We start from the raw sequence: 25,899 nt of genomic DNA, 5'->3' as shown, positions 1-25,899 counted from the left end.
TGCTCTTCAGAATGATGCTGATCAGGAAATTATTCCTTTGGCTACAAATGTGTTGGTCAGGCTTTTGGTGAGGTCACATTTTTCTAATTGGGTGAAAAACAAGTCATATGTTGTAGAACAGGAAAAAGATCCTGAGTTCACTTGTTTGTTTCAGAGCGAAACTGAAGCAGCAGAGGTACCAAATTGGTAATCTGTGAAAAATGGGGTCCTTATTGGAAAATGGAGACCACCTGAGGTACCTGCTGGTCAGTGAGCTATCAAACTGTTCTTCTAAGTCATACAGACAGGAAGTTCTTAGTTTAGCCAATGAAAGCAAATTTTTAGTACATGTAAATTGTGTTCTCCGAGAATACTTACCCAATCACATTAACCTTAAGGATATAAGCCTGCTACCTCTCAAATCCAGCCGTACTAGAAGACGAAAATTCGTCTTTTCGGTCTATCTCATACAGACCAAAGGGCAATAACTCTTGCCCCTTACCTCCCCTTGCCACCACCAGGTGTCACTAGCTTTTTTAAGCTGAGCGATATATCATATACGTGGATGCTCGCATAGCGGGGTGGTTGGGAGGGTTTTTAAGTAATGTGATCGGGTAAGTATTCTCAGAGAAACACAATTTACTAAAAATTTGGGGGGCCCCAAGTGGCTGAGTGGTCTAAAGTGCTCTCCGTTACGGATCACTGCCATCTCACCTCTGTCTGCGTAGGTTCGAGTCTCGGATTCGGCCAATGTGGGTATGTGAGAAAGCTTGCCAGTAGCTTCTCTAGGGTTGGTGGTTCTTTCCGGGGTATTCTCGGGTTCTTCCTCCACCATTAATACTGGCCGCCATGTATAGCCTATCGTGTGCTGAAAAATGGCATTAATCCCTACAACAACAACAACAACAACTAAAAATTTGCTTTCTCCTTCAAATACGTTCCCCGATCATATTAACGTTAGGAGAATAAGTAATAGGAGGAGGGAATGCTGAGCATCCTACCTCCACCCCGGGTACTTTCTAGGGAATGATGGCTGGATTCCCCATTTGAACAATAACCCGTTCTCCTAATTTCATCAGCAACACAGCCTAGGGTCACGTGATATGTGACCCCTATATACGGTTAAGAAGATAGTTATTGAAATCTTCTTACCTACGAAATTTCACTGGCGAATCCAGCGAAGCTGATAGGCTGTGCTGATTGTTTTAAATGGGTCTGGTGGTCATCTGGGCTGCCAACACTGGACCTACCAGATTCAAGGTTTGCCTCTGTGAAGCCAAATCTCTGAGATAAAAACTGGAGAAGGTTGACTCTGCATGCCAGCCAACAGCTTCTATTATATCTCAGATTGAAACATTGCATTCGAATGCCAGGCTCACCGAGATTACTCTAATCTCATAAGCCGTAATCTTCATGAGGCAACTCTGATCTTGTGAGACCTCAGAGTACGCTGAGCGTATAACCCACTTCAGCCATGAAGCAAGGGCTTGAGGGGTGATATCCCGTTTACCAGCTTTGACCGGAAGAAAGAGGCGCTTACTTGTGTCCCGACATGCCTCTGTGCGTTTTAAATAGTGCTTGAGTGCACGAACAGGATCTTACATGGCTGCTGCTCTTGACTTATCTATGGAAGAGAGCGAGCGAATGACAATTCTTTGATTGCCAATGGATGGTAACCTATTTTTGGCTACAAAGCCTGGTTGCGTCAGGAGGACCACCGAACCATCTGATCTGAGCTGAAGAAAGTTCGGGTCACTGGAAAGGGCATGTAACTCGCTCACCCTGCATGCTGAAGCTAAGGCTATCAAGAAACATGTTTTGTATGATAGTAGCTTTAATGAAGTGTGGCCTAAAGGTTCAAATTTGTCTGAATTGAGCCATGTTAAAACCCAGGACAGATTCCATTTTGGAAACAGGGTGAGGGATTTTGGTCGATTGAAATCAAAATTGGCTAAAAGATCTGATAGATCTTTGTTATGCCCAATGTCACATCTACCATGATAGTGAAATGTGTCTGATATCATGGAGCGGTAGCCTTTGATAGTAATTTGGGCCAACTGTTTCTCCTCGAAAAGCCAGAGAAAAAAGTCGGCCAGTTGAGGGATTGAGACACTCAAAGGGACGATGTTATTGATATGGCACCAGTCCCTGAAAACACGCCACTTTCCCTCGTAAGCCTTCAGAGTGGAGGGCCTTCTTGCTCTTGAGATTCTCTCCACAATCGAAGGTTTAAATTGTTTGTCTCGCAAGCCTGCCCGGACAAGAGCCAAGCATGAAGAAGACGATCCAGGCAGGGGTGGAACACCCTTGACCGCGGTTTTAGAAGATTTGGGCTGGTTGGAATCTTCCTGGGTAGATCTATCGCTAGATCGAGTAGATTGGTAACCCAGGACTTGTTCCATCTGAGAGGGGCAATCAGAATCATCCGACAGTTCTGACCCCTTAACTTCTTGATTATTTTTGGTACCAAAACCGTGGGAGGGTAGGCGAATGCCCACAACCCCTCCCAGTTGATTGACAGAGAGTCCACAGCCCAAGCCTTTGGGTCTGGAACTGGAGAGACGAAGGTGGGCAACTTGCGATTCCACCTTGTCGCAGAAAGATCAATCATCGGACGCCCCCAAAGTGTGCAAATCCGAAGAAAGACTGATTGATGGAGTGACCATTCCGTGTGAATGACTTGACCTTTCCTGGATAGAGTGTCGGCCAAGACACTGAGTCTGCCGGGAATGTGTCTGATTTGTACGTTGATGTGGAGTTTGTCGCACCAACATAGAAACTGCCAGATCAGAATGCACAGGTCTGGTGATTTGGTGCCCCCTTGTTTGAGGAGGTAAGTCACCACCACAGAGTTGTCTGACATAATGAGGACAGTTTTTCCTGAGAGTTGATCCTTCCAGAAATGAAAGGCATTGACAGCCCTCATTTCTAAAAGGTTGATGTGGAGAGACCTCTCCTCTGGCTCCCACGTGCCGCTGACTGTAGCAAAGTCCGGCAACAGGTGGGCACCCCAATCGTAGGTACTGGCGTCGGTACATACCGTTATCTCCGCTTGGGACATCTCCAGAGGAATCCCCGTGGACAGCCAACCTGGGTTGTGCCACTGACTCAGGAATGATCGTATCTTGGGCATGATTATTATTGTTTGATTGAGGGGACCTGAAAAGGGGCGCCATTGTGCCAGTAACGTCATTTGTAAGGGACGCATAAAAAGACGGCCAAGCGGGATCAAGTCCGGCGCCGCATTGAATAATCCGAGGAGTTGCAAGAATTCTATCACTGAAATCCACATCCTGTTGGAAACGGACTCAACGAGTTCGACGATCCGGATTACGCGAGTGCAAGGAAGCCGTACCAGATTCAGATCGGTGAGAAACTCCATACCCAGATGGACAAAACGCTGAGATGGACGGAGATCAGACTTTTTCCAGTTCACGAGAAAGCCTAGATGATCTAAAAGTGCTAAAAGATCGTTTCTGCCTTTGAGCAGAATAGAACTTACCATATGTTTCTGGAGGATGTCGTCCAAGTACACTGCCGTCCCTGTAGATGAAGTCGAGCGGAACAGGGTGACGACGCAATCCATAACCTTGGTAAAAGCCCAAGGGCTGATGTTGAGGCCAAAGGGTAGGACCTGGAACTGATAAACCACATCGCAGTAAGCGAATCGGAGAAATTTCCGTGACGCGGGGTGGATAGGGACGTGAAAATATGCGTCGGTCATATCTAGACTGATGACATACTCATCCCGCCGAATGGAAAGAGGGATTGATCTTGCCGTTTCCATCTTGAATTTCGGTGGTAAAATGTATTGGTTGAGGCGACGCAGGTCGATGATCGGCCTCAACTTGCCATTTGCCTTCTGGATAAGAAACAGCCTGGAATAAAACCCCGGCGATTGCGGGTTTTTCACAATCTCCACCGCCCGTTTTTCTATGAGCGACCATATCTCCTGTTGTAGAAAGGTATCCTTCTCCCGATCGGACGGTACGTCCGTGAAGAGGGGAGAGGAGGACAGGGGAGGGGGTTGGATAAATGAAATCCGAAGTCCCTCCGAAATGACCTGGATCACCCAATCGTTCTGAGGAAAAAAGGTGGTCCAGTGGTCCTGAAATTGCAGGAGGCAGCCGCCCACAAGTAGGCTGTCCGTGGGTGGTGGAGAGGGTATGTCAATTTTTAGAGTTAGGAGGCTTGAAGACGGAGAAACTTTGTGTCTTACCGCCTCTGTATGGTTGCCTCCTAACTTGATTAGACTGTTGTCTCCTGGCATTGGGTTGGGATCTATACTGCACATTTGATTGTAAGGATCCCTTGTACCTGGTCCGCCAATCATCCCTCCGCTGTGGCAGGGGCTGAGTTTTTCTAAACGCCTGCGAGGGCTGGGCGGCGAGTTGGAGGGGCAGTTCCTGAGCTGCCTGCTTCCGAACTTCTTCAATTTTTCCTCCAAAAAGTAACTGCGACCCAAACGGAGTCATCCGTAAAGCCAGAGTATGATGGGGCTTGAGTGACGTGGACCGCAGACATGTGTCACGTCGTATCAAGTCTAAGTTGGCAGAAGCAGTCAACGCATTAGCCATGGAATGGTGAGCTGCCCTGTTAATAACTCTAGCAATCCGGGCCGTCGCTTCCCAAGCGTGGTCATTGTCGGATTTTTCTGTGAGTCGGAAAATGGCTAATGAAGCCAAGTCTAACATTGAAGACGTAGCGACTACGTTCCGGACTAGCTTTGACGTGGCATGAAACACATTTTTGTCCACTTTGTAAAACAGTGGAGCGGACATGTGAACTGCTGCCATATTTTTGTCCAGGGCTGGAAGATCCGTATTGAAGGCGTCTGAAGGAGTTTTGTACCAGTGACCCGAGAACGTCGCTGGTATTTGGCTTTCTGAAAAGAACGCCTTAGAATTCCCCGGATCACCTATTCGTCCTGATAGACGATCGTTGATCTCCTTAATTTCTGCCGACTGGGGAAGGAGCCGGAAGGACGGCGTCTCTTCCTCCCCGTCAAGATCTACAGACGCCTTAACTTTGTAGTCTTGAGTGGCGGTAGGAGGTGGAGGGCATTCTGAAATTGCCAACACCCTATAAATTTCTTCCACTGCCGCTTTGAAGCCAAACTCAGTCCGTTCCATGGTTGGATCTGTGTACGGCTGATTTTGCAGGGGTTTCGTCACCCTCACTGTGTGCCGAGTCATGTTCTGTAATAGCTTGCATTTCTGGATAGAGCATACCAGGTGGCATAGATGACGCGATTCCGTCATCCTTAACACTGTCTCTAACTCTCCCTTGTGGATAAGCCATGAACATATGGACGGCTGGCTCTGCCGGCTGGTTTGTCTGGCTTGTGGTTGGTCTGAATGTTGGCGACGGTCCTGCTATCACTGGTACCGGCTGCTCCAATGGCCTGGCTGGACGGACAGATTTCTCACTAAAATCTCTGCCATAGTATTGGTATGTTGCCGGTGGTACAGCCTGACGGACGGATTTATCACTAAAATCCCCGTAAGTCATGTTTGGTCAGATCGTTTTACCAATAGGGTCTCCATGCTGGGACAGTTGGACGGCTGGTGACGTAGAGGTTGCATAAAGAAATGGATCCGATGGATCCGGTAAAAACCCCATGCGTCCTGACTTACAGGCCCGAAGGCCATGCTCAGGGACTTACGCCCACTGGGCCGCCTAAAATTGGGGGAACATTCCCCAAAGAGTGAGACAAAGCTGTGTTAGCGAGCGAGGAAAATAAGGGTAATATCTGGCCTGATGTCAATAGCTGCGTCGTCATTTCCTGGACCAAACGACGCATCTGTTCAAAGTTGGACTGTTGTACCCTGTCAACATTATTTCCCTCCATTGCCACTGATGTTACTGTGGCTGACGGTTGCAAACGACGAACTTTAGGTGGAGGGGGACCCCAATGTCCCCCACAAGGCTCGCAATGGAGGCTGTCTTCGGATGTATACTGAGGACATCAATGCTATCTTTCTTCGACTTATTCCGTCTATCCCTCCCTTTTGCTGCCTTCTGGACTACATTAGCCCACGTTTGCTCTGTCCAAGTATTACACACGCTGCATGGTATAGATGATGTACACATGGTACATACAATACAAGAGTCATGGTTGTCTTCTTTTGCTTTGAACTTTTTGCATTTCATGCATTTGGTTGATATTTCTACTGAAACGACACAAGAAAAGAAAACAAAGCACAAATTAACAATTCAGCATGTTATTAATTCGCTAATACCACAACCGTTACTAACGGAGTAAGCGAAATTAGTGTCGCGTTAACTCTTAATTAACAACACGAGTTCCGCGATAGCATGTGTAACATGGTCTTCAGTAAACGAAATCCGGAAGGGTGACAAAGTCACTCAATTTGAGAAAAATTGTTAAAATAATGTATACAACCTGTAGAAGAATGATTGTCCGACGCAATAAATCCAAATTTAACTTCGGATGGTCCAATTTAACACTAAGATGGCTTGGATTGTTTGGAGGTATAATGTACGTGTTATCAGTACAAGCGAAGCTTAAAAACTAGTGACACCTGGCGGTGGCAAGGGGAGGTAAGGGGCAAGAGTCATTGCCCTTTGGTCTATATAAGATAGACCGAAAAGACGAATTTTTGTCTTTTAGTAGGGCTGGATTCGAGAGGTAGCAGGCTTATATCCCTAATGTTAATGTGATCAGGGAACGTATTTGAAGGAGAAACTTCCTTGGCCGGTTATTTATAAGTCAATAAGACTTATCATAATATCTTAAATAATCTTTATTGGCCAAAAATCAAAAGTGATGTTTCCAAATACTGTAGATCCTGTCCCACTTGTCAAATGGTAGGAAAACCCAATCAGAAGATACCTAAACTCATCTGCAACCTATTCCTGCATTTGATGAAACATTTAGCAGAATAATGAAAGACTCTGAGTTGGTCCCTTACCTAAGACCAAGTCCGGCAACTAATACTTCTTAACCATAATGTGTGTCTATAAGATTTCCAGAGGTAATTCATTTATTGAATATTAAGACTAAAACCATAGCATAAACCTTGATAAAGTTCATTACCCTTTATGGCTTTCCCCAATCCATCCAGTCTGATCAAATTTCTAATTTCATGTAAGGGATTTTCCTACAAATTATGTATGAATTATGTATCCAACAACTGAAGTTCTCCGCATATCATCCTGAAAGTCAGTGGGTATTGGAAAGATTCCATCAGACTTTAAAGAATACAAATCAGTCACACTGCTTTGATACCAGAACAAATTGGGCTGAGAGTGTTAATTTACTGTTGTTTGCTGGAATCAGTCCATGAATCTTTAGGATTTTGTCCCTTTTAACTAATATTTGGACATACTGTTTGTGGAACACTGAAATTGTTAAACGAGAAACTTCTTTCCATACAGGAACCAGTGATTAACCTTTATGATTATGTCTCTGATTTTAAAAATAAGCTGTCAAAGGCTTGTGAAATAGCCAGAAGCAATCTTCACTCTAATTAATCACATGAAATTAAGGTATCCCAAAGCTACAAAGGAAAGAACTTTTCAGCCCTGTGATAAAATTCAATTTTGCTTTGCCCGTACCTTAAAGTTTTCTTCAGGCTATGTATTATGGTCCCTATACAGTTAAAAAGAAAGTAAGTGACTTGAATTATATGATCAACACTTCTGGAAGACAAAAATAACAGCTTTGCCAAATAAATATGGTAAAGGAGTATGTTGATAGAGATAGCCCTCTTAATCATAGTCAAATTAGATGTACCTGTCCTACAGTGAAGATTTAAATCAGGGGTCTCAAACATGTGGCCTGTGGGCAGCATGTGGCCCCTGAAGTTGTTTCCTGTGGCCCACATTGACACCTTGAATTTATAAAGTAATTAATAATGCAAATTTTCTTTAGCATTAGCTAGCCACTTCTGATAAAAATCTGATTGTTAAATCATTTACTTTTTGTTTCCAATATTTCAACAAGTTACCTTTTATATAGCTACCTTTTATAAGAGTCACTTTTGCTTTGTATAAAGGTTTCAGTGATGAGGCCTTCAGGCCAATGTACTAGTTCTCTTGTGGTCCTCGTAGTGTTTTGAGTTTGCAACCCCAGCTTTAATGATGGTGTGCAATCAGATGGTAGTGACTTTGGTATAACCAGTCTTCAAAATTCGGAAATATTAAAGAATATGAACGAGAAACTTTCACATCTACAGCAACAAGAAAAGAATGATTTAAAGCATCGAATATGTAAATATGACCACTTGTTTCCAGATGTCCCAACAAGAAAAAACAAAATCTACCATGATGTGGAAATTGTAGACTGTAGTTTCTACACATGATAAACAGCATCCTACAGGATGAATCCTCTCAGGGCTGTTCCAGTAAAACATATACCCCCCGGGGGAAAGCACTTTCAAATTCAACCATCCCACACATAAAACAATTAAAAAAAATTATGATCCACCATCAGATATGTTTTAATTGAAAAACACTGCCCCCTACAGAAGCATATTTTTTAAACATAATTTCTGGCTATGGGTTAGTGGGCAGTAGAAGCGATTTTAATATTGGGTTGGGGACAGAAGCGATTTAAATGACAGCTGGCTGGAGGCAGTCTACTGAATACTTATAGATCATATAATCTACTGCATATTTTTATTTGGATTCATTCATTATAATCAATCGTTTGTCCTTTTGTTTGTTTGTCTGCCAGCCATGCATGTCTCTGATACTGTGAAATCACAAACTTTCATGGTGGCTTATTATTTGTATATGTCATTGATCAGTTCCTTAATACCTACTAATTTAACGTCCATGAATATAGATTTTATAATGGGGATTTCTAATACAGAAATCATGAATTTGTATCCTTACTAAGCTGTGTGAACTAAAGTGATCACTATATTTTGCTGTTTTTCTTTGTTCTCAGGAATGCTTTTTTTGTTTAGAATAATAGTTAAATCTTGTATTGCTGTAACTGTGTGGTCAGATGCTATGATTCCTTGTTATTATTTTTTTCAATAAATGTTTTGGTAAACTTATAATTCATGATTTGTCAGAAGAAAAAAAACCATTAATGCCTGTGGAAGTGATGTTGCATTATTTCTGCCTACTTTTACACTATACAATTTCTTGTAAGAACATATATTTCAGTTACCATTGTCTTATTTTTATGTTTGTTGCAAGACTACTATAATGTTTAAAAAGACAAAAGAAATATAGCAAGTCAAACATTTTTATATCATTAATCAGATTTTAAGAAATGGATATATGTCAAGGAATCATTTTTCCCAGAGTACTCGTAAAATCAATGTCATTGCAGTTAACTGTATTGTCAACAGCATCATCATCATCACTGATGGCCCAGCAGTAATATTCTGCACTTTCAATCCAGTTGTCACAGGTTTTATCTCCCACGTCTAGTCTTTCATATGAGACCTATACCTATGGCCTGAGGGGCTTTCATGGCAGAGTGGTATAAGATGATTGTCTTGTGATTGATGGGCTTCCATGGCCGAGTGGTACAAGATGCTCGTCATGTGATTACTTGCCTCCAATGTGTAGAAGAAAATGTTGTCAGTAACTTGTGGAAGGTCAGTAGTTCTACATAAGTGGTCTTTGGTGTCTCAAAAGGACTTGGATTTTCTTTAGCAGTAAAACTGGATGCCATAAATAGATTCTCTTCATCTGAAAATGGTGTAAAGGCCATAATGATCTACCGAAACCCGAGATCTCATGTCTAAATGTCTTTGGCTGTTGGAGATAAACATCAAATCAACAGAGGCTCCATGTTCCTAAGTGTATATATTTTTTGTGTTCCTCATCATACATATTCCTGTGTTTTTTATTGTTATCATCATATGTGTGTTTGATTGATATAGAAAAAGAAGCTTTATTGCATAAATCTTTCTTTATGAGGGAAGGTGTTATGGTGTTATGTATATCTTTTGGAACTCCTGGTACATGATTGTAGCAAGACTGTTGCTTCTTTCAATTACTTAGTTTATGATAATAATGTTAACGCTAACATTTTACAGTGACAAAATGCCAGTCTTGGAGGAGTATGGGGTACACTGTAACATGGTACAGAGACACCATGCCAGTCTGGTAGGAACATGGTACAGAGACATTATGCCATTTCTGTATGAACATGGTACAGAGATATCATGCCAGTCATGTAGGAACACGGTACAGAGACATCATGCCCGTCTGGTAGGAACATGGTACAGAGACATTATGCCAGTTCTGTATGAACATGGTACAGAGACATCATGCCAATCTTGTAGGAACATGGTACAGAGACGTGATGCCAGTCTAGGAGGAGCAGGGTACAGAGAAATCATGCCAGTCTGGAAAGAACATGGTACACAGAGAGCACAGTAATGGAAAAACGTATTGCAGCTGAGTAACAAATGAAATAGGGTTGATGCATGCACCCTCTTTTTATATGCATAACTGGGACATTGGGTCTTGTTACAACAATGTTTACTTTATATGAACCTAACTTTCTTCAGGTTGACCTATACCTGTTTTATGACCTTGTCCTACAGCAAGGTCCATTGCTGTATAGTGGTCTACATTTTCCAGAGTCAAGTCAGCCCCAAACTCTAGCAGAACCTTGACACTGGCAGGGTGACTGTTGTATGCAGCATACATCAGGGCAGTCGTTCCAGTCTGTAAAATAAACAAATTGCTGGTCAAGGGTAATGTGGTTTATTCAGTCTTTAAAATTTCAACAAAGCATTATATGCTTGCCACTGCTAGAGGTCAAGTAGAAAACAGAAGTCAAGTAGAGAACAGAATTAGGATTCAATACAAAGCCAACATAAAACTTCAGTAACTGCTTTAAATCAGTTTTCCTGACATTGCTAGATTTGTTGCATTAAGGCCTGTTTGTGAATACATTAGGTCTGACACCTCATTTTAAGACTGAGAAATTAGGAATAATGAATAAATTCGTGGTAATCATCCTTGGTATACATGTAATACTACATTATTGACTTGTCCTGATGGAACCATTCTCCAAAGTGTTGTCTGTATGGTGCCTAAGCCAAAGGCAAAGGCATTTTTCCATAACAGACAACAATATTGCAAAACAGACCCCCAAGACAAGACACTTTGCTCCAGCACACAACAATATAAAACAGTCCCCATGGGAGAGGCAATAATAGATTTACTATTTCACATTATGCAGCTGACATTATATAAAGCTGACACATAGAAATAGTCCTTGCTGGAGTAGGTACATTGACTGTAGCCAGCCATAGCATCTCAAAGTCCAGAGGAAATTTGTACTTTCCTAAAATAAATCCAGTTGGTGGTCAATTAAGCTTGAGAATTTGACATACAATGTATGAAACTGAATGTGACATTAGCGTTGATGAGATTTCTTTGTATACTTATTCTGATGTGGCTATGGAGTACAGACAAAACAGCAAGACTAACAGGTACAATCAAAATTGCTTTAAAGACCATACATGTTTAAATGAATGCATTGCGTTGATCTCAGCACAATACGATCCATGTATAAATATATGTGTAGTGTTGATATCAGTACAACACCATCCATGTATAAATGTATGCATTGGGTTTATATAAGTACAATACCATACATAAGTAAATGTATACATTAGCTTGATATCAGCACAATACCATTCATGTATAAATGTATGCATCTGCTTGATATCAGTACAATACCATATGTGTATAAATGTATGCATCTGGTTGATATTGATATAATACCACCAATGTATAAATGTATGCATCTGCTTGATATCAGTACAATACCATATGTGTATAAATGTATGCATCGGGTTGATATTGATACAATACCATTTATGTATAAATGTATGCATAGGGTTGATATCAGTAAATACCATCCATAAATAAATGTATGCATCAGGTTGATATCAGCACAATACCATCCATGTATAAATGTATGCATTGGCTTGATATCAGCACAATAACATCCATGTATAAATGTATGCATAGAGTTGATATCAGTACAATACCATCCATGTATAAATGTATCCATAGGGTTGATATCAGTATGATACACTACATGTAAAAATGTATGCATCGGGTTGATATTAGCACAATACCATCCATGTATAGATGTATACATTGGGTTGATATCAGCACAGTAACATCCATGTATAAATGTATGCATTGGGTTGATATCAGCACAATACCATCCGTGTATAAATGAATGCACTGGGTTGATATCAGCACAATACCATCCATGTATAAATGTATGCATTGGGTTGATATCAGCACAATACCATCCATGTATAAATGTATGCATAGGGTTGAAATCAGTACAATACCATACATGTATAAATGTATGCATCGGGTTGATATCAGTACAATACCATATATGTATAAATGTATGCATGGGGTTGATATCAGCACAATACCATCCATGTATAAATGTATACATCAGCTTGATATCAGCACAATACCATCCATGTATAAATGTATCCATAGGGTTGATATCAGCACAATACCATACATGTATAAAGGTATGGAGAATTTGTTTATTCTTGTGGGTATCAATGTCCTTGATTCTGAAAATAGGAAATTTATGTCCAAACTTAAATTCATGGATAGGGGAAGGGATCCTAAGGTATCACACTGTTCATTGGGTATTAATATGTATGGCACACAGAAATCAATAAATCTGCAAAAATGTATACCCAATAAAACTGATGAAGAATCATAGTATATAAAACAAAATATAAAGTGAAAAAAGTAAAATGTTTAGAATACTGGGTCCAATTTAGCATGTAAACTACATCCTTTACAAGGTACATGCTTTTATCAAGTAGCACATTACCTACCATCTTGATAAACACATTCACATTAAAATGCTTGTGTTGCCGAGTGGAAGTTGATACATTTGACAGGAATGTGTTCCACTGTCAGTAAGCACTGGCAAGGTATGCATATTGGTTAAAGTGTCAGCAAGCACTGGCAAGGTATGCATATTGGTTATAGTGTCAATAAGCATTGGCAAGGTATGCATATTGGTTAAAGTGTCAGTAAGCACTGGCAAGGTATGCAAAGTGGTTAAGATGTCAATAATAAGCACTGGCAGGGTATGCATATTGGTCAAGGTGTCAGTAAGCATTGGCAAGGTATGCATATTGGTTATGGTGACAGTAAGTATTGGCAACATATGCATATTGGTTATAGTGTCAGTAAGCACTGGCAAGGTATGCTTTTTGGTTGAGGTGTCAATAAGTGCTGACAAGATATGCACGTTGGTTAAGGTGTCAATAAGCACTGGCAAGGTATGCATACTGGTTAAGGTGTCAATAAGCACTGCCAAGGTATGCACAGTGGTTAAGGTGTCAATAAGCACTGGCAAGGTATGTACATTGGTTAAGGTATCAATAATAAGCACTGGCAAGGTCTGCATATTGGTTAAGGTTCTCCATGCATGTATTGATGGGTCATCTGTGTCGTATATGTCCCTGACTCAATACCATTCATCATCTGAACAATGTTCTCTATGAGGAATGCCATTCTCCTGCAACTAGTTTGATGTCTCAAAGCTTCTTTGTGTTTTCATTTTGCAAAAAGTACATAACATTAAAGATCAATACTTAAAATCATTCAGAAATGGGTGGCAGGGCAGATTTATCTCTCTTCTCATATTCCTTTGTATCAATATGACTAGGTAGCCAATAGTACATCATTCCTGTTCTGGATTTTATGAACAAGTCACATTTTTAGTGGAATATTAATTAATCATTATGATTCTGCAAGGCTTTCATCACTTGGAAGACAAATAAAGAAATGAATGAAACAAGCTTCACGAGAGGATGCTTAATTTTGAGTATGGATGTAAGTTTTGTAGAACAAACAGGGGCTGTAAACAATAAATAGGTTTTTTTTGGTGTTGTGTGATGCAACAACAGCTGCAGCCATGACTAGTTTACAACCGAACGATCGCTTCTTAAGACAGATCTGACTCTAATTAAATGCCATAAGCCATGGGATTAAATACAGAGAGGTCAGTTTCAATGCTTGCACTTAAATAATAAAAAGATGATATAGCATGGTAAATAACTATATAATGAAATAAACAACCTCATCCGAGTAATTCACATCTGCTCCGTGCCTCAACAAGAACTTTACGATGTCAGTAAAACCATTACAGCTGGCAAAGAGAAGGCCATTTTCTCCATGGTGACCTATGACATTAATGTCCACCCCATTTTGAACCATGAACTCGACTGTTGGGAGCTGTCCATGTGCACAAGCCCAGTGAAAAGCCGTCAATCCACCATCATCTGCCTTGTCAATGTCCCCACCACCTGCAAATTAATCCATTTTATATCTATGAAAATTGCAGATAAGCAATGTGGCATAACCAATTTTTAAACAAGAAAATACAGTGAAATGCAAATAAAGTAAAAAGGAATGTAAATTTTAAAATACTGCATTTTTGGCTTTAAAAAAATAATTTAAGAATTACTCAACAAAATTGCCTTATTTGTGAAAGCAAAGAGTTAGCATCAGTTAAACATTTTTTGGCTAGGTAACGAAAGGAGTAGATATATCACATCTGAATAAAGCAGCATACATTTATTTGAAGCTGAACAATGCATTTGACCAAAACATCACTAAAGAGTTTGTCCAACTCTGCACTGCATGAAATGTCATACACTGAATGTGATATAGTCTGTGGCATCTTTGTCAAAGGCAAAAATTACAACCTGGTATTATCTCCATAGGCTGGTATTTGCTCCATAGACAGAAATGCCAAAGAAAACTTAATTCCACAGATTAAATCAAACTGGTATTAGCTCCATAGAAAATCCCAGGAATCCTTTATCCCACAGATCAATTCAGAACTGAATCTAGTGAGATGCAAATGGTGTCATCAGTGTTAACAAAGTGATGCCAAAGTCTTGGTGAGATGCAAATGTTGTTGTCAGTGTTAACTAAGTGATGTCTAAGACTTGGTGAGAAGCAATGTTGTCATTGTTAACAAATTGATGCCTAAGTCTTGTTCACTTCTTACAACGAGAAAGAAAAAAAACAATGAGCTCTAGATAGTTTGAGAGACAGAAAACAGAAAGGTTATTTTTTTTCACAGTAATCATATTTCATTATATGCTCATTTTTTTCTCTGTCAACCTTACATTGTCAGAATTGTGCAGTATTTTATGATATTGAACTTGCATGCAATTCATATTAAACTCATGTGAATAAAGGAACTACTTTCTATTGTAAACAAACAATGGACACAGATGCCAGCAGTTTTGATTTATTTTAATTGTCTGTGGAAGAAGTAAACCAACCGAATAAACTAAAGCAGATGTTTTGTAGACTGCCACATACAAGCTGCTTTGCCACATTCCGCGTAAACTTTTCTGATACAATGTTTTGGATTTAGGCTAGCTATAGATGCCAGACAGGGTCCTTACAAATAACATGCAAGTGACAAGGCATAAACTGTCTTCTTTAGCTGGTAATAAGAATGGCAAAAAATATACTTAATTTTACATCCTGAATTTCCTCAAAATATACTTTCTTAGTTCTGCAAATCCGAGTTACATGAGCTACGTCATGGGTTCTCAAGCTTGATTACACATTTTGAAATTTTACTGTAATTTCGACTATATTCCAAGTGCAATTACATCCTCCCTACTGCACTCAAAATGAAATAACATTATATTCCATAGTGTCTTTTTGATAATTGCAATTGAAAGACTTCATATTTTTCCCACATTATGATTTCAAACATTCAATGACAACAGAAACACACTTGCAGATGTCAACACGCTGTTGAAATCTGATGTACCGTATGTTTTTGTACTGCAACAAATAATTTTTGGTCATCCGAATACATATTAAATTCTTTAATTAGGTGTCTGAAAACATACAGGTGAAGATAGATTTATTCCGCCCCCCCCATGTCTGTAACGAAGTTACCATTAGCTCACATGACGACGTGCTGCCATGAAGTAAAACAAGTAATTTGTCTAGCACCACGGAAAGGATAATGAATGAAAAACAGGCATTACTTGCCTATTTTGTCTATTTGATACATGTCCATCCACCAGAAAACACAGCCATACATGTATTAGAGCCACGATTGTGTGCGTATTTTTCAAAAGAACAGCCATTTTATTTTTTTTAATATTGCAATCCACAGTTTAACCCTCTGCTAATCAGTGATCATTAAAATCTACATTACAAACGCACACAAGCTTTATTTCTGTGTAATTATGATATTAATACAAACTAAATAAAAAGATTTTGGAATTATAATTCTTAAGATATTTATGACAGAAACATTTTAGTATCGAGAGTAGAAATACAGGTACATGTATGATGGCTAATCTTAAAGCACCAAGGGTGAAAGGCTCTATATGAGATGAGTGTTGTATGCACAACTAGGAAGGGTAAAAATAACAAGCAAGTTGCAATATATGAGTTGGCGTGATTAATGTGTTGGTATTTTTAAAAAATAAAGGTGATCTATTTGTTGTGGTTCTCCCTTCTTTTTTCTCCACCTAGCTGAGGGTAGCTTCAAAATGAGCAAAACTTGCCAACTCGAAAAAATCGACTGCTCAAAGATTGTTTTGATTGCAAGGCGGAGATTTCATGGTGTCTGGGCGATAATTGTTAATAATATAACTTGTGGGATTTCTTTGACAAGTGTGTTCGGAAATAAAATGCAGCCATATGGATTTCATTAAAAGAGCACACGATGTACCAAACATTTAGCACCCACAATCAATATTTATTGTCTACAAAGAGGTTTACCACCAATAGAACAATAACTATGTTTAAACCTTGGTCTATAATGCCACAGGAATAAGGGGTTTGTTTTGTTGCACAATGCCAATGAATTTTACTAATCCATACCAACTCTCTGATGTATTGTTTAATGATATAAAGCAGGGATCATGGTTTGTAATCAAAGCCGTAACTGACACACCTATTTGAAGTGGTTTCATGTGTAACAATGTCTACACTGACAACCAAATATATTTTTTTAGCCAAATCAAGCTATTAAAACAGAAAGCATAAATAATATACCCACCACTATCAAAAGTTTTATATAGTGAATAGCTGTCATTGTGAAACATAATATTGTTAGTACTATAATAATTCTGATGGATAAGTTTATCATGTTATGCAACAAGCAAGGAGGCACTGCCTAGTTCGTGGAGGGGCTCTCCCTTGCCAAAATCGTCTCCAAAGTGGCCAGTAGGCCATTCACAGAAGCGATCTCGAAATAATGATTCTGAGGATGCATCACAAAAAGAACCGCCTACGAAGAAAGCTGCTCTAGACAACAAGTCTGATTTTCTTGAACCCGAGAGTGCTCCACCCAGTTCTGTACGTGGTCACTATAAACATTATACATTAAAGCAAAAGCAGGATATCGTTAACAATGCAAAACGTCTGGGAATTAGACCTACAGCGGAAAAATTCAAGATTCCGAAATCCACAGTGAGTACCTGGATAAAAATTGACTTTTCTGCAGATCTGAACTTGAACATTTGCATAAGTGTGGACGACCCATTTCGTATGGACAAGGTATGGATGATAAGATAGCTCAGTGGGTGCTCACTCAGCGTGACTTACAAATTCCAGTCAGTGTTGAGGGAATATGAATATATGCCAAGGAGCTTGTTAAAAATTTTAAATTATATTAGTTCATGGAAGTTCAAGATCACATTAAATAACTGGCGACCAATGAAAGCGAACTTCGTATTGATTCAGTTAAATTAACGGCAAACACACTGCGAATTTTACATTAAAATGAAGCAGCCGATCTTCCTAGATTGTGTCAGAAAACATAAATTGTAGAAAAAATTATAGCGAAGCAATGTCCAAAAACTTACAAGGCATTTAATTATTATATTTCCCCCCAAAAAACGGTGTCCAAAAACAAACGCTGTCTGAAAACATGGTAAATACGGTACTTCATGTAGAACTGGCACAGATAAATCCATTCCATAATCATGAAATTTCGTAGGATTGATGAAAATACAAAAATCTATTCATTCCAGATCAAATGGAAAAGTTGTTGCAATGCAAATTCATTCACATCAACACTACAAATTTCAATTTTAAGTAGACCAAAACGCCATTTTCTTTCGAAAGTAATGTCTAGCATGCAACTAAGTTCAAATTTATCTGGGTGGAGTTATGTGCTCATTAGTACTGTTGTTGTTGTGTAATGATGAATCTGTGCTTCTGTTTTTAGTTTGGAATATGGTATATATTCAGTTACTTTGTTTCTTGTAGTGTATTTTTGTTTATATAATTAAGCCTAAGGTAGAATAAGAAAATGAGCATATAATAAAAAGCATATAATAAAAAGGTTAATGCATTTGTATGGGAAAATATGAACTCGTTTTGTCGGATGGACATACTGCACTCCCAAGTGCAGTATATTATATCATCCGAAAAATTTGTTCACATTTTCCAATACAAATGCAGTAACCTATAATTATTGCAAAGTGGACAGACCATTTGTAAGCAAAAGTATTTCCATTAGAACTGAATGACAAGCATTTTTTAAAAAAAGAAAGATTAAGATGGCATGTCTATGCAAAATATGACTGACTGAGAATATGTTCACTTAGTGTATCAATGGTACACATCTGTTTGCCAATCATATTTGTTGGGTATAGGCATATTTAACATATTTGCAAGCTCTATTGTATAATTGCTTTATAAAAATGAATTAAATAATAACAAGAATACATAATTTACATGTACGATTGAATCTCAATAGCCTGAACACCAAAGGGACCTTTCAAATCAGTTTATGAGATCTGTAGCTGCAAATCAGTTTATGAGATCTGTAGCTGCAAATCAGTATACGAGATCTGTCCTGCAAATCAGTTTATGAGATCTGTACAAATCAGTTTGAGATCTGTAGCTGCAAATCAGTATACGAGATCTGTCCTGCAAATAAATTTATGAGAACTGTAGCTGCAAATCAGTTTATGAGATCTGTAGCTGCAAATCAATTTATGAGAACTGAAGCTGCAAATCAGTTTATGAGATCTGTAGCTGCAAATCAGTTTATGAGAACTGTAGCTGCAAATCAATTTATGAGAACTGTAGCTGCAGATCAGTTTATGAGATCTGTAGCTGCAAATCAGTTTATGAGATCTGTAGCTGCAAATCAGTTTACGAGAACTGTAGCTGCAAATCAATTTATGAGAACTGTAGCTGCAAATCAGTTTATGAGATCTGTAGCTGCAAATCAGTTTATGAGATCTAAACCTGCAGATCAGTTATTGAGATCTGTAGCTTGCACACCAAAGAGACCATGCTGATCAAATTATGAAATCTGTAGTTTAAACTCCTAAGGGACTTTGCAGACCAGCAGTGTGTGGAGCTAGTCATGAATTCCTGTGAGCTCAAATGACCAGTAACCTGAAAATCTACTGGTCCTGTTTAAAAAAGTGGTCCTACATTTCATCATTCATGAAGACAAAATGTAGGAAATGATTCAACGGTAAATGCAGAGAGACATGAAGATCAGCCCTCAGTAAGACATTAAATAACCACCTTTAGTAAAGTTATTTATGTAATAAAAGGTGGAACATGAAGGATATCTATATTATAGGCCATATTTATTAAATTGATTAAATTGAGCATAACAAGGCCAGTGTTTATTGATCAGGACAATGATGCTGACTGTCCAGCTGATCCAGGTCCATACATAACTCCTCTAGGGTCTGTGCTTCAGAATCTGATGCTGCAATTGATGGCCAGTTGGAAGTAGAATCAGGATCCTCATCCACTGACCTATCATCAAAGACAATATCTGAACTAGACCCATCCTCCAAAGATGATGCTGTGGCATGCTGTATAGAGCTCCTCGTGAAATTAGTCCTGAGGAAAGACGAGTTTCAGCAGTGGATTGCTGGAACTGGAACAAATCTACCCACATCAGCTGAATGTAGCTGAATGGTTAACTGGATTACCAAGGTTTTAGCAAGAACACTTTTTCTACTTTCCAAGCTAAATCTGTAACCCAACTATTTATGAAACATCATGTTCGTTGGATAGTGTTAAATTCCTTTTCAATAGTTCTTTTATTCTTTTAGAATGCAGTGGATTTCAGGCATCCATATAACTCCACAGCTATTTATTTTTCATGGGGATTCTATTATTTCTTTTAATATCATAAAATATACAATTTGTAGATTAAATTTATCCAGTATACCTGTATCTCCAACTGACCAGATGTACATTTTTTACCCTAGTGTGCCATGAAATTAGCTCACATGGAACCAGTGGGTTGGCAGCAATTTTTCATCAGCTAATGAAGGCTACAAAATGAGAAAACACAAAATGGACCTTGCATATCACTTTATGAGATCTGTTGTTTGAATACCTAAGATACCTTGCAGATCAGTATGAAATCTGTAGTTTGAATACCTAAGATACCTTGCAGATCAGTATGAAATCTGTAGTTTGAATACCTAAGATACCTTGCAGATCAGTATGAAATCTGTAGTTTCAACATGAAGGAGACCTTGCATATCACTTTATGAGATCTGTAGTTTGAATACCTAAGATACCTTGCAGATCAGTATGAAATCTGTAGTTTCAACATGAAGGAGACCTTGCATATCACTTTATGAGATCCGCAGTTTAAGTGAATGGGTTAAATAATAATGTAAACTCTTTGGTTGGTCTTTAAAAGTATATTTGAGCAATCCAACATGCTCAAACTAAATGTATGTAAACCAACGATATTCTTCTGCTATAATATTTATTTTCACTGAAAACCTCCATCAAAATATTCCATCATTGTCACTTAGTAATCAGGTAAACTGTTTCCAATATCAAGTTTAAATTTTCAACCTTCAGTTAGTTCCTGCTTCAGCATCACGAGCTCCCCTTGCGCTGCCATCTGGTGCAGAGTCAAGTCTGAAAATGGAATGATGGGTTAATATTAGCAAGGTTTCAAAATGAATTTCTAAGTCTAGATCTAAAAAGATGATTATGTAAATTCCATACAATATTAATAATGACTTGTTGAATAAAAAACTGTTAAAAGAATGTCAGAAATTCAACACTGCTTTCTGAAGTACTCATACTATCATATTCCACACAAAAATACATTGGTCATCATCTTCTGGGACCTTTCTAAAAAAACTATATCTTAAATACAGTGGTCATAATTTTGTGAGACCCATCTCAAAAGAAGCTATATTTTATATTTTTTAAGAAAATAAGAGAAGGTCTTCTCAACCTGCATCAAATTAATGCAATTTAATTCGTTTCCCCTTCACACAAGGCCATTCCTCTTACAGTCACTATTGGTACTTTGTATCATTTCTCCCCTTCACACAAGGAATCTATCTTATATAGTCACTGCTAGTACATTTTACAATATTTTTCCCGTTATACATGGCCATCCTCTTACAGAGTCACTATTTCAATGAAGAAAGCTGAAGTGAACTTAAAAATGAAGGCTGTATTGATAAATGACAAGTGAATATTTCCTACCCATAACTTGGATGACTGCATGCATCTGTCCTTTCTTAAGAGTACTCTGCTACACAAGCAGATACTTACAGATGTAATACACGATTTATACCAGTGATAATCAACATGTCAAATATTTTGCTTAATGTTTGACCTAATACAACGAACATGGACATAAAATGTGAGTACAACACACATGTTGTGACTTGTATTATAAAGTAAATCTCTTTTCTTAAATTGGCTTAGAAACAAATCTGTAATTTACTGAAACTTATGTATAATATGTAATAGTTCCAGCAAATGTACAGTATTATGGATAGTTTTAGTGAGAACAGTATTATAGAGTACATAGTACAGTATTATCGAGTACATTTTTAGGAAGAACATTACTGTAGAGTGCAGTACTACAGAATGCAGCAATATAGAGCAAAGTATTATAAAGTATGATAGAGTTACGCAGAACAGTATTATAGAGTGAAGTATTATAAAGTATGATGGAGAACAGTATTATAGAGTGAAGGATTATGAACTACAATATTACAGACTTAAGTATATGTAGAATACAAAATGATAGAGTACTGTATTATAGAGTGAAGCATTACTGAGTACAGTATTATAGAGTACAGTATTATAGACTGAAGTATTATAAAGTACAGTATTATAGACTGAAGTGTTGTAATGTACAGTATTATAGGGTACAGTATTATAGAGCAAAGTTGAGAAGGTCAATGTTAGAAACCTCTCAAAAGTGCATCAGGAAAGAATGTCTAAAGTTAGGACACATTTATGACACATTTTTCAAATTTGAACCTTACCTAATCAGATGAGGTTAGGATGTGTGCATTTAAAAAGGTCATGCAAAGTGATCATAATTATCTTAATATATGAAAGAATATAAAAACAGAGACAAAGTCATACATATAATTATACTGTTAACAATTTTTTTATAAAAAGGTATACATTTTTATATAGTACATTGGTATTAAGGCCATTAGGATACAAAGAATCTAAAATATGAATGCAATAAGTTTCTTTTATGAGTCAATTCATGTCACCATGCACAATATATACTGGAATGAAAGAAAAATCGAGTAGAGAGTGATTTGAAAGTCTTTCTTAAATATAAAAATTGAATATGTACACAAAAACTTTTGTCCACTGCAGAAAGATGGTACAAGCAACTATAAAATCCAGTCCAATGTGACTAGACATATTCGTTTCATTCAAGAAACTCAACCACTAGATCAATTTAAACTGGTGTTTGTCAGCTACCTTTATCAAATATGGTTGTCAACAGAGTTGGAAAAAGCAACCACTTGATTATGCCTGGGTTTACATTGATAAGCAAACAGCATCAAATAAGAATAGAATGAATAAAGCAATAATACCCTAAGTTTTGCAACCCTCTCTAAAAAATAGCCTCAAACACAGAAACCAATGATAGTGTTCACAAGTCAACAACAGCAACACAGAAACCAATGATATAATTCACCAGTCAACAACAGCAACACATAAACCAATGATTACAGTTCACCAGTCAACAACAGCAACACAGAAACCAATGATACATTTCCCTAGTCAACAACAGCAACACAAAAACCAATGATATAGTTCACCAGTCAAAAACACAATACATGTACAAAATGGGGACTTTCAACATTTCTTGGAAATATAGCGTGCTTGATTCTCGAAAATTTGCACCAATCAATATTTGGCTAAATTATGCCAGTACAGATTAAATCATTTTTTGTGATTTTTTAAAATTTAAATGGAATTTTCAAAATTGTGTGTCCTGTGTCCAATCCTGGTACAATGCACAGACAATGCTGAGATTTTCTCTCATCTTCTTAAGTTATCTGTATTGTTGATTTTAGTTATTGTATTATTCTAAGATGTCAGATCTGCTTATTTTCCTTATTATTTTAACACCTGGAAACTATGCATTTTCATGTTTCTTTCATAACGTTTTTAAGTATTATTTTTTAATCAGTCAAGTAGCTAATAAATATTCAATTCACTCAAATAAAGATGAATTTAATGGAATAGCTCCATATCAGTATCCTTAAGCCAACTGGAATGGTTCCCTATCAATATTCTTAAACTAATTTGAATGGTTCCCTATCAATATCCTTAAATGGATTGGAATGGTTCCCTATCAATTTCTTTAAAGCAACTGGAATGGTTCCACATATATATCCTTAAACAGACTGGGATTATTCCCTATCAACATCCTAAACCAACAGAAACAGTTCCATATTCCAATACCAACTGAAATGCTTCTATGTCAGTATCATTCAAATGACTGGAATGGTTACATATCATCATCCATAAACCCATTGTTTCTGCATGAAATTTTCTTTCTTAAAAGGATGGGACCCATCAGACCATGAGGAAAAACCCCAAGAATTATCAAAATTATCTATGCAAAATTCCATGATAAAGTATTGTTATCAAAGAAATTCCACAATCAAAGAAAATTGTTAACAAATTTCAAATTTCTCCCTCAAGAAGAGGCAGTCTAATTTGACCTAACAAATCTGCACCTTTCAGAAGCTTAATATGCCTGTCATCCAATGCCCCACATATGGGATACTGCTCTTTGAATTCCCTGGTAACTGTTCAACTTCTCTTGCTATTTTCTTTCTTAATGAAACTCCTTCAGGCAACACATGTGGCAGTAAACCATTCAGTTTAATATGATATAAAAACGTATTTTTACCAAGTATGCAAAACTGGCATTGTCCATATAAAAATACAGAAACTGTCTCCAACCAAGTAAAATCAATGGTTGATCAATTATGATGAACCAATTATTGATTTTTAAATCAGAACATATTGTAAGCATTAATTCATATACAACTTACTAGGACATATAGGAGTGATGGTCAGGATATTTCCTCTTTGTAGGTTAGTCATGACTGTTGTTGGCTGAAAAATAATTTTTCTTATTAATACATGATTCACAAACTATAGACTGTTGTTCAATATTAAATTTCAATGAGTGCACACTTCTGAGGATCCATCAGACAAGTGTAATTTGGAGAAATGTTTCACTGAAATGTTAACAATGTTCACTTTGTATACTGCCAGGGTCTCCTCCAAAAATGAAAATGTTGGACGGGGAAGTCCCCCTACATTTGACAAATGGGGTAGGTTCCCCTACATGTGACACTGGACAGAATTATCCTTACATATGAACAAGGGGAGAATTTTCTGAGTATAGGAGGGATTTAATTAATACATAATTTGTGTGCAGTATTAGGATGTTATTTAGATGCATTTGTTTAGAAACAAGCATGAATCCTAGGACTGTGCAACCTAGAATAGACCTTGTATTATGAAAAAAATGCTGACAACACAGCTCTGACTTATCAATATCATATTAAAATTAATGGAATTACTGTGCAGGAACAAATGTGAATGGGTTTGACAACCAGGGGCAATAACTCCATTATACTATGATGCAAAATGCTGACAATTAAAATCAGTCAGGATCTCATCAACGTCAAACTGCAGAACAGTTTGGAGTCTAATAAGGGACTGAGTAAATATAGCATCAGCTCCAACAGTTATGGGGTGGACAGGCCAATGCTGACTAGAAGATAACTGTCTTTAAATGCAAAAACAACTTTACCAACCAGCACCCCGATTTTGCATAAACTTCATCAATGAACATTAATAATATGGTCAAGGATGTCAAAGGAAAGGAAAGCCTGCATTAATCTGTTGTACAAAACGCAACTGTGTTAGTAATGTAACAAAGAAACTGCCCATTTTTCATGGTCAAAGGGCATACATTTTGCTTGCAAGTTAATGTTCAATTCAAGACAATAAATGTCAACTGGTTCAAGGTATGCAGAATCTTAACCCAATTTCAGAATGCCTGAAGGCATTTATATATCAGAGTTTTACAGTTTAACATGGTAATAATTGAGATATTTTACTCTGAAGCTGATGGTATATTCTAGGTCAGAAAATATTATGCAACCTTGGTACAGTTATTCAAGGTCACCAAAGTCCAGCTGGGTCTTCGGATCCTCTCAGTGGCATGTGTCTATACAATGAGATCTGGTTTGATTCAATAGTTCCTCAGTTATCTTGCTCATGGTTTCAGTGTGCTAGACATATTTTTGATAAACTGTATTTTGATGTAGGGTTTAATGCCATTTTTCAGCACACGATAGGCTATGCATGGCGGCCAGTATTAATGGTGGAGGAAGAACATGGGAAAACCCCAGGAAGAACCACCGACCCATGAGAAGCTACTGGCAAGCTTTCTCACATACCCACATTAGCCAATCCTAGACTCGAACCCATGCAGACAGAGGTGAGATGATAAACTGTAAACTTGAAAACTAAGTCATGGTAACCATAGCCTGCTTGTACCTTGAAACACTCCTAAGACATCTGCATGTGAAATTAGGTAACGTTTAGTGAATAATAATA

The 25,899-nt window shown here is 38.0% G+C and overlaps 1 protein-coding gene across 2 annotated transcripts in view; it reads right to left on the bottom strand.

Moving 5' to 3' along the window:
* The window catches only part of LOC149800830 (ankyrin repeat family A protein 2-like), a 44,017-nt gene that overhangs the window by 5,531 nt on the left and 12,587 nt on the right, over nucleotides 1-25,899 (bottom strand). Inside the window, exons 4-8 of one of the 2 annotated variants that reach the window (XM_089954833.1) lie at nucleotides 24,318-24,381; nucleotides 20,827-20,892; nucleotides 14,062-14,288; nucleotides 10,494-10,641; nucleotides 6,628-9,654 (exon numbers count right to left, since the gene is read on the bottom strand). In XM_089954833.1, coding sequence (XP_089810959.1) covers nucleotides 9,503-9,654; nucleotides 10,494-10,641; nucleotides 14,062-14,288; nucleotides 20,827-20,892; nucleotides 24,318-24,381 — 657 coding nt within the window. In that variant the 3' untranslated portion in view covers nucleotides 6,628-9,502. Of the gene's footprint in view, nucleotides 1-6,627; nucleotides 9,655-10,493; nucleotides 10,642-14,061; nucleotides 14,289-20,826; nucleotides 20,893-24,317; nucleotides 24,382-25,899 lie in introns of those variants that run through there. The other variant, XM_089954834.1, reaches the window with a different exon arrangement.

This window comes from Sinohyriopsis cumingii, chromosome 4 (genome assembly GCF_028554795.1).
Source record: "Sinohyriopsis cumingii isolate HCF-2022 chromosome 4, ASM2855479v2, whole genome shotgun sequence".
NCBI classification, from domain to species: Eukaryota; Metazoa; Mollusca; class Bivalvia; order Unionida; family Unionidae; genus Sinohyriopsis; species Sinohyriopsis cumingii.
Note: the sequence above shows the minus strand (reverse complement) of the source record. Positions and strands in the feature narration are given on the sequence as shown.